The 13,384-nt window shown below is 44.4% G+C and overlaps 2 protein-coding genes across 2 annotated transcripts; one reads left to right on the top strand and one right to left on the bottom strand.

Moving 5' to 3' along the window:
• Nucleotides 1-69: 69 nt before the first annotated feature.
• On the top strand, nt 70-2,816 carry TXNDC17 (thioredoxin domain containing 17). The gene is made up of 4 exons (XM_090024929.1): nt 70-212; nt 562-643; nt 1,640-1,715; nt 2,546-2,816. Exons 1-4 carry the CDS (start codon nt 71-73, stop codon nt 2,612-2,614), a joined length of 369 nt encoding a protein of 122 aa, XP_089881055.1. The 5' UTR covers nt 70; the 3' UTR covers nt 2,615-2,816.
• Nucleotides 2,817-2,947: 131 nt separating this feature from the next.
• On the bottom strand, nt 2,948-10,827 carry MED31 (mediator complex subunit 31). Its single transcript, XM_090024928.1, has 4 exons — nt 10,696-10,827; nt 8,595-8,672; nt 7,352-7,448; nt 2,948-5,425 (listed from the first exon to the last, which is right to left on the bottom strand). The coding sequence occupies exons 1-4, from the start codon at nt 10,703-10,705 to the stop codon at nt 5,233-5,235; spliced, it is 378 nt and encodes a 125-aa protein (XP_089881054.1). The 5' UTR covers nt 10,706-10,827; the 3' UTR covers nt 2,948-5,232.
• Between the last annotated feature and the right edge of the window lie 2,557 nt (nt 10,828-13,384).

The raw sequence follows: 13,384 nt of genomic DNA, 5'->3' as shown, positions 1-13,384 counted from the left end.
CGGGTGCCGCGAGCGGCCAAATTCGGCGTGGGGTCCTGTCGGCTGCCGTAGGCGCGGGTAGCTGGGAGCTATGGGCTGGGAGGAGAAGCCGGTGCGCGGCTACGCGGAGTTCGCGCGGACGGCGCAGCAGCACCACGGCCGGCCCATCTTCGTGCTCTTCAGCGGCGACAAGGACGCCGCGGGCCATAGCTGGTGTCCGGACTGCGTCACGGGTGAGGCCCGCCCGGCTCTTGCAGGGAGCCCCCGGGGACTCGCTCCCTGCGCCAGCAGTAAGGCGGGAGGGGAGGGGATGCCGGGTCTCTGCACACGCAGCGTGGACGGGGGTTGCCGTGATGTGCATCAGATCGCACCTGGGGGTTTAGAGGGGCCTTAGGTGACATGGAGAAGACCACCAGAACCGGGCGGGGGGGCCACTTGGGTCACTGCCGGCAAAAGCCCGTCTTCCGGGGGACGGTTTGGCTGGGGCAGGAGGTGGACAGAGAGGCTCGCTGGCGATAGGAGTGATTTTATTTTAAGGTGCCGAGGTAGGATATTAACGTTCTCGATGATGATACCGTTTAGCTGAACCGGTGATACGGAGCGAACTGCACAACATGCCGGAAGGATCCATATTCATCTACTGTCAAGTGGGAGACAGAGCCTAGTAAGTACCGGTGTTCACAAGTGTGTCCTGCTAACTGCTTGTGCTGCTTTGTGCCCAGATAACTAGGGAATTAGGCTGGCCGTGCCATGAAACAAACCCGTTCGAACCGAAAGGTTCTTCACCCAAGTCTTGGGCTGATATAGGCCTCAAGTTAATGATCTGTATCTTCCTCACGACAAACTGCAAAAAAAATCATTTTCTTTTATAACGTAGGATCATACCTCTAAAGTAATGTAACACAATCCAACTTGAAAAGTTACGCCTTCTTGGCTAAACATAGCCTTTTTATCCTCTTAATAGAAGCACAGGCAGTCCTTGGACTTACGACGCAATTGGTTCCTGAAAACAGCATAACTCAAAACCGATTTTCTCATAAGAAACAATGTTATAAATGGGGGATTGGTTCCTGAACCAAGGCCCGATACCCTATTTTCACCAAAAATATGCCAGAATGTTGTACTCAATAAAGGATTGATGAGTAATATAGCTACATTAATGTGTTTATCTTGTAAATAGCAGTCATGTTGATTTGAAGGACTTTTCTGAAGTGACTTTGCTGAACGTTTTGAAGGGCTCTTGGCTGGAGTCTTCTCAGCAGTCTTGGCTGCAGGTTTTTTGGAGTCTCATCTGTTTTCTTAAAGAAAGCGTCTAAGGAAGTTTGGACAGATGTTCTCCAGGGAGATGGGTGATGCAGCAAATTTGTTGACTGGCGTGGCGTTGCATCAGATCAAGCGTTGTAAAGTCAAAACTGACGTCATAAAGTTGGAACGGGGTGTCGATTTATAAACATTGTATAAGTGGAGGACTGCTTGTATGAGCTTTGGACTTTATGATAGTTTAAACCTGCAGAGGGTGCTCCACTGCAGTCTTCCGGGCTAGTTCTGTATACTAGCAATATACAAATCAGGCAGTGGTCCAAGAAAACAGAAACTCCTTTTGTTTAGATGGCAGGTGGAATGTTAGAAAACTTTAGCTAACTGTTCTTTTTCTAAACAGCTGGAAAGATCCTAACAATGAGTTCAGAAAGAATCTGAAATTAACTGGAGTGCCTACACTACTTAAATATGGGACTGTAAGTACTTTCCCTTACATGGTTGAATGTATGCCATATTTAAATGAGAAACCTGTTAGATCTTGTCAGTTTGAACTATGTATTCTGCACACAACACTTCTGGTGTTCTGTGGAGCTGTCTCGAGCAGGGCAAACAGTTGAGAACACTTTTTAATCTCCTCCCCTGTGGCTATTTCACTGTTTCAATGCCCGTCAGTACAGACTGTTCCTCTTTCTGCAGTCCTGCTTGTACTAGTGATCTTGGAGAAACTACTAAAGCTCATACTCAGTGTAACTGAGCATCCACAATTGTGGCCAGATTTTCAGAAGGGTTTTGAATGCAGCTGAAGAATTAAGGTAGCTTTCCAATCTATAATACGCAGTTCAGTTCCTCCTCTTTAGACAAGATAAACCACTAGAGTCTCTTGAAGTAGAACAAGTGATAACAAAATTACTACTTCTGACCGAAGCTGATTAAAAGTGATCTCCAGAGCTAAAATGCCAACACAGTAAACCAACAAGGTCATTCTCTGACAAGTTGAGCTTTAATTCTAAATTGTGCAAATCTAAGGGAATGGCATCTTGAACATTTGTACTTTGTAAACCAGCATATTTAAAAACAGACTAGCAGGGAAACTGCTGAATAGAAAACCTGAAGGTATTTTAACTTTGTAAGGAAAGGATCTCTGCATGCCTTATATAGTTTAGACAAAGTGGAAGGAAACCCAGCTTATGGAACGCTACAGTAGTCTTCATGCGTAGCTAGTAAATACCTCTTTTGTGCAAGGAACTTGTTCAAAATGTTTAATTTACCTTTCCTGGAAAGATTAAATTTGAATTCTCTTTTGCAGCCTCAGAAGCTGGTAGAAGAGGAATGTTTTAAGGCAGACCTTGTTCGCATGTTGTTTACTGAAGATTAAGTCTGGACTCTTCAGTAGTCAATCATTTATCTAGAAACTGGATGTTTGTATCTTCTGACTGTAGTTAGATTTTACAGAGTCAATTTCATCTGCTGGCCAAAACACATATCATGAAATTCTGGGTGCAGATCATGTGAGGGGAATGTGAAACACTAAGGAACTGTAATCTATGCTTTTGCTGAATTAAACTCATTTGCAACAACCTGTGTATTAATCTCTTTGGAAAAAGTAATTTTAATTATATGACTTGCTATATATATATATATATATGATGTGTCTGAGAAATACGACGAAAACATTTAACCCTATATGGTTTCACTTCCCAAATGATGAATGTACAAAATTAACTATTTTTGCTCTGTTCAGTATAATGACGTGCAAGTAGCTTTTAACCAAGGAGTTAATCAACCTAGTTAATAAGACTCCTGACCATAGTCAGATACTAGCTGTTTTGGAGTAAAAGTCAAACTAGCTCATTCTTTTACAAGAACAGTTACGTTAAGCAGTAACGTACATGAATACAGTAACTTTACAAACTTGCTTATGGATTCAATACTTAAAAAATTAAGTTACTGTTATTAAAGGAAAGGAATACAATTAAGTCAGAATGCCCAAGGGGAGAGCAGCTTACTCTGCAGAAACACTGCATAGCTCCTCTAGAATTCATTCCACGGTACTAAGAATGATACTGCCCTGCATCATGAAAACATACTATAGTTGTACACTCAAGATTAATTTATTGAAATATTCAGGGTTCCTAGATACAACTGGAGAGCACAATATAACTATTTGAAATTAAAAAACAAATAATCAGCAAGACTGTGAACCTTGACTGTTAATAAGCTTATGCCTTAATCATGACAGATAAAGGAAGTAACACCTCACTCAAAGTCAACAGATGATTTTTTATCCCATCAGACTTTTTCTCTCTAGTGCTCTAGCTCAAGTTTTCTAGAATAGTGGTACTCAACTTAATAGCTGTGCAGTCTAGACAAGTGACATGGGGTTGGCCCACAAGCCAGATCCCACATGGGGTTGGGCTGGTCACACCTACAGGTCAATCCCATGTGCAGGGTAACATGAGCCAGCCTGTAGGGCTCCTCACAGGTCCAGAAGCTTGGCAGCAGAGCAGCAGCAAGTAATGCTGCCACTACTCCTCTGCCCCCAAATTTCTGAACTGGTGAGGAGGAGTGGACAAAACGATGCAGATCTGTGGACTAGTGGTTGAGCACCATTATTCTAGAAACAACTGGATGCCTGTTTTACTAATGCACAGAAAGCTGCTTATGCGAGACCAGCAATCTCATTCTACATACTGTGGTCACTAATATTTTGAAAGATTAAAAGTAAAGCTATTCCATGATGCAGAATAATAAAGAATAGAAAACTAGAACATCAAGCTGCTTTTTGGTGCAAAGATCACTTCACAGAGCCACAGTGGTAGCCCTATACAACAGAAATATGCATTATAAGCACACTGAATCTGAAAATTTGTTCAGTTAATTGCTAATGTAAGAATGGGTTGTCAGGATTTTGCTCTGGCTTTGTAAGAGTGTTACTGAGGACAGTCAGCCAGACACTGGAAAGTATCCAACCTGCATTTAACCTTGCTTTCAAAACGAAGCTCCATCCAGTTCTGTACAGCACAAACACATTAGAAGTTTAGGCAAGACAAAATACTGTCACACCTTTTGCCATGAATCATCCTAGCTTCTATCACATCACAGAGAAATCTCTTAAGATTAAGACCGGTTTCTTCCAATTCTTGTCATCAAATATGCCTTCCATCAGGGTAAAAAGAATAAAATCCCTCTCAGCTGCCTTCACTAGGTGGGTTATTATGTACAATTATTAGATGCCTGCCTCCTTTGGACCTACAAGAAGCTGAAAGGCTCCCAAACCAGCTTTATTAAAGATAAATGCTTCTCTACCTTCTAAAATACCAGCAACATACTTCAGAGAAGCAGTGACCCGAGAGCAGCCTTTATAAATTAGCTAGAATTCTGCCAACCCCTAGCAGTCTAATATGTTAATTTTCCTGGAATAGAATTAGGGTTCTTTTGTAGCTGCACCACCTCTTTTCCACTGATAAACTTTACACGTAATATTTTCAGAAACCTCCCTTCCCCCCACAAATGTTTTAGCTGTTGTAAATTTGGTTTCCTCTGCTAAAATGTTGGCAAAAACAGCAGCACTAGACAAGGAATCATTAACAAAAGTACAGCATCAGTCATAGCCACAGCCTTGTTTCAAGATGGGCATGTCCACAATTAAGGTTTTCTGTAACACATGCAATTACATGGCTTTGATACTCATGTGATAGGTGCTTAAATAACTGTATTAAATTTTCAAAACAGATCCACCAACAGAGATGCAAGTCTGCAGTTAATACTAAGGCTTTGTCCTTATTACAAAATACACTTCAGCCACACCGCACTGAAATGGATACAAGTTGCCCCTAGAAAAAGGTCACTTAATAACCAAAAAAAGATGTTTTCTATTCACATACACACATTAAGTTAAGTACATCACTAAGACCAAACCTACAAAATTCAGTCTATTTTTCTTCAAACTATAAACCGATGTGAAGTTCATGCTCCCACAGGTATCCAGAATTTTCATTTGACTGAAGTGTTGTTCTGTTGTTGCTGCTCTGCTAGTGCCTGCTGAAGACGCATTCTTTTCCGTGAGTAATGTTGCCAGTGAAGAATCTGTTGTTCATCAATAAATTTAGCACACTGGGCATTTACCAGTTCTTTACGAAAGTGTTCATACTGAAGCAGCTCTAACATGTGTAAACACTGGGGATACCTAGTTTAAAAACAAACGGTGTATTTTAATTCAAACTATTACATGGCAGACCACTGCTAGATCTAATATGTCATTTTACTAACATATTTGCAATGTATTATTTTACAATTTTAATATGTAGATCAATGGTTTTTGGCCTGTGGTCAGTAGACCCCTGGAGGTCCAAAGACTATGCGTAAGGGGTCTGCAAAAGATGACTACAATCAAAAGTGTGCAAATACCCAAACTTACAATTACATTTTTAGGGGTCCACAAATAAAAAGGTTGTAAACCACCACCAACATAGATATTTACAAAATCTGAGGTGCTTCTGCTCATTAGAATTCAAGCCATTCATAATGATAGCATGAATTAAGATAACATGAATTATTTTACAGAAGAAATGTAGCACCATCATCAAATACAGGGCTTCTAGGTTTATCTGTTTATTTACATTCTTATAAACCACACCACACTAACGATATCAGTTATGCTGCCAATACTTTCATCCTCCAGACTGAGAAAAAGAAGTCCAATCAAACCATTGTACCAATACAATTTTCACTTTGGGCATTACACTTGTATGGGTAGTCAGTTTTCCTGTAAGCTACTGTGTATCAACTCTATGGCCCAGCACACACAAACAGGGGTGTGCCCACAAACAGTTTGTGCCACAGTGCACGCCCCTACCCGTGTGCTTTGCAGCAGGACACATTATCCCGCTGCTCCATGTGCTGCATGGGAGGGCTGGCTGGGGTACAAAGTGCCTCAGCAGGGGCTAGCAATCCCTTGTGCTGAGGCATCCTGTGCCCCAACCAGCCAGGGAGCAGGGATGGGGGAGCAGGCAGCCCAAGGCTCCCCAATTTGCATGCACTGTGGAGTCCCCGCACTGAGGCACCCTGCACCCCAGCCAGCCACTCCCCACCTGGCTGGGACACAGTGTGCCTCAAGGCGTGGGAGCAGGCAGAAGCTGGCTGGGACACAGTGTGCTTCAGCCTGGGGATCCATGTGCCTCAGTGTGGGGGTGCCGCCCATGCTGAGGCATGTGCAGACAGAACGAGCAAGCTGAAGGCTGCCTGCTCCCCATCACGGCACAGTGTACCTCAGTGCAGGGGCTCCACATGCCTCTGTGCAGTGGAGCCCTCACACTGAGACACGCGGAGACAGGAGAGAAGCCAGCCCAGGACTGCCTGCTTCCCTGGGGAGTGGCTGGCTGGGACGCAGAGTGCCTCAGCACAGGGACTCCACAGTGTGCAGAAACAGGGGAGTAGGCAGCTTAGAGTGCTTGCCACTTTGGCACGGGTTGCACTGCTTTTTTCCAGGATTTTTTTTTTTTTTTTTTGCTACTGGGAAATCCCAATAGCAAAGTTTGCCCTGGCACTGGAAATTAATGTGCAACTCGTGCAGTTTGTGGCGCTGCAAAGAGGCTTGCAGTGCCACAAACCACACATGCCTGCACATCTGGATCCAGCCAATAACTACTGAGTTTCTGAACTGTGTGTAAAAACAGAACTAGAAAGATCAGCTTTCACAAAATCTTAGAGAAAGATGTTAAGGCTGTTAATCTTAGAGAAGGCTATTAAGAAGTATGCAAAAAATCTCATACTTTTTTTGGTGTTGCTTAATAACTCTGCAAATGTGTTTTTTGAGATTGTCTCATGCTTTACAGCACCAAAATGTTCAAGAATAATATTAGCTATCAGCAAATGCTAAGGCAGTTCATATAGGATACCAAAGTAAGGGCAGGACTACTGGGAGACAAGTCCTACCCATTTGTCCAGAAAATTATATATACAAGCTGTTCTGAAGCCTGGATTATGGGAAAATCAAAACATGAACTAAAACTACACATGAAAATCAAGTATCAGTGTACTATTATATAGCGCACATTGTACGGTATCTATCACATTATTACATGGCATAATGCAAAATAATATAAACACTTACTTGAGGTATTTGGCATATTCAGGCTCCTTCCAGTAAAGTAAATATTTAAGATAATTTACAAAAGCTTTGTCTTTGAAGTATCCTCTCTGTGCAAGAACTGAAACAAGAAATAAATAAAAATGTAGCAACGCTACATGTAAAAAGGAAATGGCCACTAAAATTCCACAAACAAATTTACACATCACCCAGAAGAAGCATCTGTTGTTAAAAGAGTACTTCTATTTTTTTTAAATCAACTCCTATTACAAAAATCAGAATTGTAATGAAAAGTTCAACAGGTATTCCTTGTTTCTGATAAGTTTATTCTGCATATGGCTAGCACTCCGGGCACAGGGAATTTGAGACTTTCCCCTTTTGGTGCATGTTATTTACCTAGCAATAAAAGCACGTGCAATGTTTTAAAAATAGGAAATACTGATTGTAAAATAATAAAATTCTGGCAGAGAGCTTCAGGGTAGGTACAGTATCTGCACCTGAATCTATTTTTAAATGATCAAAATTTCAAGTTGACACTATCCCCATGGATACATTTAAAATGTCTCCATGATATATTTCCATGGCTTTTAGCAATTTACTTAGATATTCATATTGGCACCTATTGCCAAGGCACCTGGCATGCAATTCATAAATGAAAATAATTATTACACAAAATAGAACATTGCCTATTAATAGAAAACCCATTCCTACTTGGCCAAACAAAGGAATTTTACAAATTAAGCAAACTTCATATTATCACTAGGTTAAATAATTCAGTGCCCTTTTTTCGTATTGTTCCCCATCTCTCTATTATGCATTCCAGGAATAGGAAACATGAGTAACAACAGTAAAAGCCCTGTTATCCTCCACAAGTGGGGAATAGGGAGGTGCTGAGTATCTAAAAATTCTGGTTACCTGAAGCCAATGGTTTTTGGGCAGGGGGGTAGGGTCGGGGGGTAAGGGTGGCAACAGCACAGCGTGGACATTTTTGGCTGGATGCAAAGCAGGGAGGAGGTAGCGGTGGCCAGAGTGGCAGCAGCACAGGGTGGATGTTTTGACCAAATGCAGAATGCTGGTAGCACTGGGTGGTGGCAGTAGCGGTGGTGACCACCACGTGCGAGCTTCCCTCCCCACCCCCCACCATGTCTGGCTGGCCAGCTGAAATTCTGGTTGATAAAGTATTCTGGTTAGTAAAATAATGGATAACAGGGCTTTTACTGTAATATTAATTTTTCAGGTACCCACAGTTGAAATTTCAACTACTTACAGTTGAGGTAATTTGGGTTTGCCAGACACTGGACAAATTCTAACTCCAGCTGGAAGCGAAGTCGATTTCCAGTATCATCTGAAACAGAGGAAGTAGATCAGAAAAAGGAAGCTCAATCTATGAAGACCATAACTAGGAAAAAGCTATTAAGGATCTGATGTCAGATTATGCTGCTCAACTACCTGAGACAGTAAGAAACAAGCAATGTATTCCCCAAAAAGATTCAGATTCATTTTGAAAAATGGCTCTTACTAGTTTTTAAAAGCGTATGTCAAAAAAATCGCATGCGGCCTTGACATCGAAAGGGAAAAATTACTACTGCAGAACCAGGGGCTAATGAAAGCTGCACTTAGTTTTCCCTTTGAAACCCCCACTGCCACATCCCTCTGCAGGGAGATAAGACCTGAAATAACTTAGTTTTTGAAATGGGGTGCAGCACAATTCACAAAAGTTATGGAAGGGTACCTTGAGTCTAGAAAGGTTGAAAAGCACCGATTTAAAGACCTCAGCCAATAGGGAACCCTTATGTTAACTATAGCAACAATTAATTAATAAAGGGTACACTTTACTATGAGTCTACTTTACCTAGCTTTGCCTGACAAAACTCTAGGTCTCTTTCTGCCGGACTGACACAAACCACAACCGCATCAGCTCTTAACCTTCTCCAAGATGCACTAAACAAACTGAGTAGGGCTGCACCGATAGCCGATTATTAACCAGCCATATTGACCGATACCAACCTGATACTGACAGTAAGTCGGGGGGTGGGGAGGGGGGGCGGCAGCGAGGGGGTCAGATCCTTCCCCCACGGTGAGGGAAGGCGTGGGGCAGGTGCAGGCGCGGCCTAGCCAGGACAGTGAATGCAACCTTGGGATTGGGGTGGAGCCACAGACGGTTCATCTGGGGGGGAGTGGGGGGGCATGTGGCCTCCTGGATTTGTGTGTAGGGTGAGGGCAGGCTCCAGGCCAGGGGCTGCACCAGCCTCTTCAGGGGAGCAAGGAGGGGCACTGCACTTGGGGTGGGTTGGGGTGGGGTGGGCAGTGGCAGCACTGGGAGGGGTGGGCTACAGCCACCCGAAAATCCACAATAGCTACCACATAGTCACCCTCTCCCCAGCACTGCTGATGCCTACCCTGCAGCCCCATCTTGAGTCAGAAAACCAAGGGTAGCTTTGAACATCACAGAATAACCAAAGCATGTGCAGGCACATCTATACACACAGAGCAAAGCATATACACAGCACTGGCTTTTGGAAGCTGACACTCATTCCACAGCACCTGGTGCATGTGTAGCTATCCATAGGTGGGGGCATGTGGGTGCATGCATATCTATCTGTACGTGGGGGGGTATGCATGTGTATCTATCTGTATGTAGGGGGTGTCTGTACATATGGGGGTGTATCTATCTGTACATGGGAGGTCTGCATATAACAGGGGTATCTGTGTGTGTGTGTGTAGGGGAGGGTCTGTCTGTATGGGGAGGGGGATGGGTGTGTGTGTGTGTGTGTGTAGGGGAGGGTCTGTCTGTATGCGGAGGGGGATGGGTGTGTGTGTGTGTGTGTGTGTGTGTGTGTGTGTATCTGTAGGTGGGGGGAAGTGGGGGGTGTATCTATATGTAGGGTGGAGTGTACATGTTTCTGTATGTAGGAGGGGGGTGTATCTATGTGTACGTGTGGAGGGTGTATCTATGTGTGGGGGGGTGTATCCATCTGTATGTAGGGGTTGTGTCCGTGTGTATATATCTGTATGGGGGGGGATGTATCTGCATACGAAGCATACACCTATATTTGGGGATGTGCTCGCCTGCGTGTAGCTATAAATAGGGGTGCACGGGCCCTGTGCATCCATATAAGGGCGCATGCCTGTGCGCACACTCACACACCGCCCTCCGCAGCACAAGCCGTTGCAGGCCGAGGTCCCCCTGGATCCACTTCTCCCCGCGAGGGCCGACACCCACCCCGCGGGACCCTCCAGGGCTCCCGCCGCAGCAGCGTAAAAGCAAGGCGGGGGTCTCCGCTCCCGCCGCCAGGTAGGGCCCTGCGGCAGCCGCCGCCGGAGGCGGGATTGGAGTTGGAGCGGGAGCGGCGGGGCCTGACCCTCACCTGTCTCCATGGCGACCCCGGCGGATCGGGCCCCGCGAACGCAAGATGGCGGCGCCCCGCCCCAGCCGGAAACCACCCGCCGGCCCGGCCGCGATGCATGTTGGGAACCGCGCCGGCGCAGACGCAGCTCCCCGCGGTTGCCCGGGTAACAGAGCCCCGCTCCGCCCCTAGGAGCCCACCGCCGGGTTCGCCCGGCCCGTGTCGTCACCCGCGCTCTGTTATGACGTCTCTCTTATCCCTAAATGAATCCTTCCCAATGGCAATGACAAAGGGTCTCCGGGTTATATTTCATCGCAGCGCTTCTGGTGGGAGTGGTGCGTCCTTTGCAAGCCAATGCGGTTTTTAAAACTTCCAAAACAACAATCCTTTGTAAAAGCTGTTTGTCATTTTTTGAAGAGTTTCCAGTAGAGAAATGTTGTACGCAGGAAGCGATGTCCTTTCCCCCGTTATCCCAGGAAAAGATCAAGTGTGAGGCTGTAAAATAAGTAAGACACACTACAGTAAAACAGGTGTCAGAAAGCTGGACTTTGGTCGGGGCAAAGCTCCTGTTTGCTCGAAAAGAGAATAAACCGGCTTATCGTGCACATGCGAGTGCAGGGAGCGGTAGCGTGTTGATATGTGTTACAAGCGAGCGTGCAGGGAGCAGCAATGTGTTGATCTCTGCCGCGAGCGACATCCCTTTGCATAAACGATACCAAAATCCTCCCTGCTTTACGAGTCCGCATCCCTTGTTGACCCTTTGCTTTGTATCGAGGTTGCTGTAAGCTGGTAAAGCACAAACTCTAGACCAGTTTTTGTGCCAAGACCCATTTATAAACATTAAGGGCCAGTCCCGACTCAGTGCCCCTCGCTCCCGACCCGCTGCCCGCTGTGCCCAGGCGCCAGCCCCTCAGTATGTGAAGCAGGGGGTGGGTGTGTGGGGCACGGGGACCCCCACGCAGCCCCTTGCAGGCTGCAGCTCTGCCAGGGAAAACCTATGGTTTCCCATGTTTTTCTCCTTTCAAAACAAATTCTGCTTTAAAGTTTGTTTGCAACCCTTTCGTCTACTGTTGCAACCCGCTCTGGGGTTGTGATCCATGGGTTGAGAAACACGTCTGTAGCATATTTTCAGCAATCAAAGTTCAGCTTTATTTCAAGAGCCTCTCTTTGCACATAAGGGACTTGACTTGTATGCCTTCAAATGGGCTTGCCAAACATTTGAGACATTTTCTGTAAGGAAAGAAAAAAAAAACAACAACCCCATGGCTAGGAAAAACATTTGTTTCACAGTTACAAATTATAGGGGCAGATTTTGATATTATATATTTTTTAAGAAACATAAAAAATACTGTGTGATTACTTCTACCACTCATGACTGATTAGAAGGGTTAAAGTTCTGCCCCATGTCTACTCATATAAAAATGTACCACGTGACCCAGTATCTGCTAAATAAACTAAGAGATTTTAGTTAGCATTTTCTTTCCAGCTGTTTAGAGCCACAAGGACAATGACAGAAAAATTTCTGGAAAAGGTGGGTCATGTAAGCGATCCCAAAGAAATGAGGAGCTTAGCCACCGAGTGGGTCCATGAATCATTTCCAGAAGTCGAAACTGTTTCCACAGAGACTTTACAAAGTTGGATAGAAAACAACCCAGAGGAATTGCTCATTCTGGTAAGTGATTGATTTCATTGCCTAAAAGCAAGTTGTCTGCAATTAAAATCAACAGATGCATTGGTGTCCTGGTCTTTCTTCTGGTTAATTTTAAGATGTCAGTGTGTGCGTGTGCATGTGTGTGTGTGTAAGGCAGACGAGGTTCTTTGGGTAGATGCAACATCTTTTATTAGACCAACTATATAGCTGGGAAAATTGTTCTTTGCAAGCTTTCAGGTACAAACAACCTTCTTCAGGCATAGGGAGGATCTGCTGGTGTTGTGTGCGCTCTCCTGGGTAGAATAGAAGCCAGTATGCAAAATGTAGGTCTGTGCAATGCAAATTCATGGCAGTGAGAATCCGAGGGAATGGGAGACAATAGGTGCAAGGCAGGAGGTGGGGGGGAATGGTGTCAAAGGCAAAAATACTCAGCAAACTCTCCCTGTGCCTAAAGAAGGGGGTGTGTGCCCAAAGGCTTGCAAGGAAAAATTTTTTCCAATTACTGAGTTGGTCTAATAAAATATATCATATTTACCCAAAGAACCTCATCTATTTCCTTAGACCAACACAGCTACAACCAACACCCACAAAACATGTGTGTTTAACAAATTTTGCATAACCTCATTGTCCGTGTAGAATTTTTGTCCTTTACTTCAGCTTTTTGCATTGGGATTCTTTGAGAAAATAAGTCTCTTACATAAAGGTATTTTAGGGTGTTTACTGCTGTAGAAAAACAGCACCTACTTAACCTCCTTTCTGGTATATGTCAGTGCCAACTATGTGTGAGACTACACTTAGATTTTTCACACCATTTTACCACAGAAGCAGCATCAGTGCTAGATAAGTGGTGGGAGAGCCTGGGTGTGATTATTTCTGCAAGTGGCATTTAAATTTCCACTAATACTTCTAGCATTGTGGGCACTGGCAAAACACCACTTTTTGTAACATCTGGATTTTTCTTGGAGGTCTCATAGCCCAGATCCCCCCCCAGCACAAACTTAGTATCTGAGATTTAATGATGCATAGTATCAGCAGATTGTTTTCCAGGAAAAAAAATAG

This window comes from Crocodylus siamensis, chromosome 13 (assembly GCF_052110815.1).
Source record: "Crocodylus siamensis isolate JL-2025a chromosome 13, ASM5211081v1, whole genome shotgun sequence".
Taxonomy (NCBI): domain Eukaryota; kingdom Metazoa; phylum Chordata; order Crocodylia; family Crocodylidae; genus Crocodylus; species Crocodylus siamensis.
This window is presented reverse-complemented; position numbering and strand designations above follow the sequence as displayed.

Bases quoted from the DNA above. Each gene is read 5' to 3' on its own strand.
- TXNDC17 (XM_090024929.1), top strand. From the start codon at position 71: ATGGGCTGGGAGGAGAAGCCGGTGCGCGGCTACGCGGAGTTCGCGCGG. The intron at 644-1,639 runs GTAAGTACCGGT...TTTTCTAAACAG, and splicing joins CAAGTGGGAGACAGAGCCTA to CTGGAAAGATCCTAACAATG. The intron at 1,716-2,545 runs GTAAGTACTTTC...TCTCTTTTGCAG, and splicing joins CACTACTTAAATATGGGACT to CCTCAGAAGCTGGTAGAAGA.
- MED31 (XM_090024928.1), bottom strand. The intron at 7,449-8,594 runs GTAAGTAGTTGA...TTCTTGTTTCAG, and splicing joins AAACCCAAATTACCTCAACT to TTCTTGCACAGAGAGGATAC. The intron at 5,426-7,351 runs GTAAGTGTTTAT...TTTTTAAACTAG, and splicing joins GAATATGCCAAATACCTCAA to GTATCCCCAGTGTTTACACA.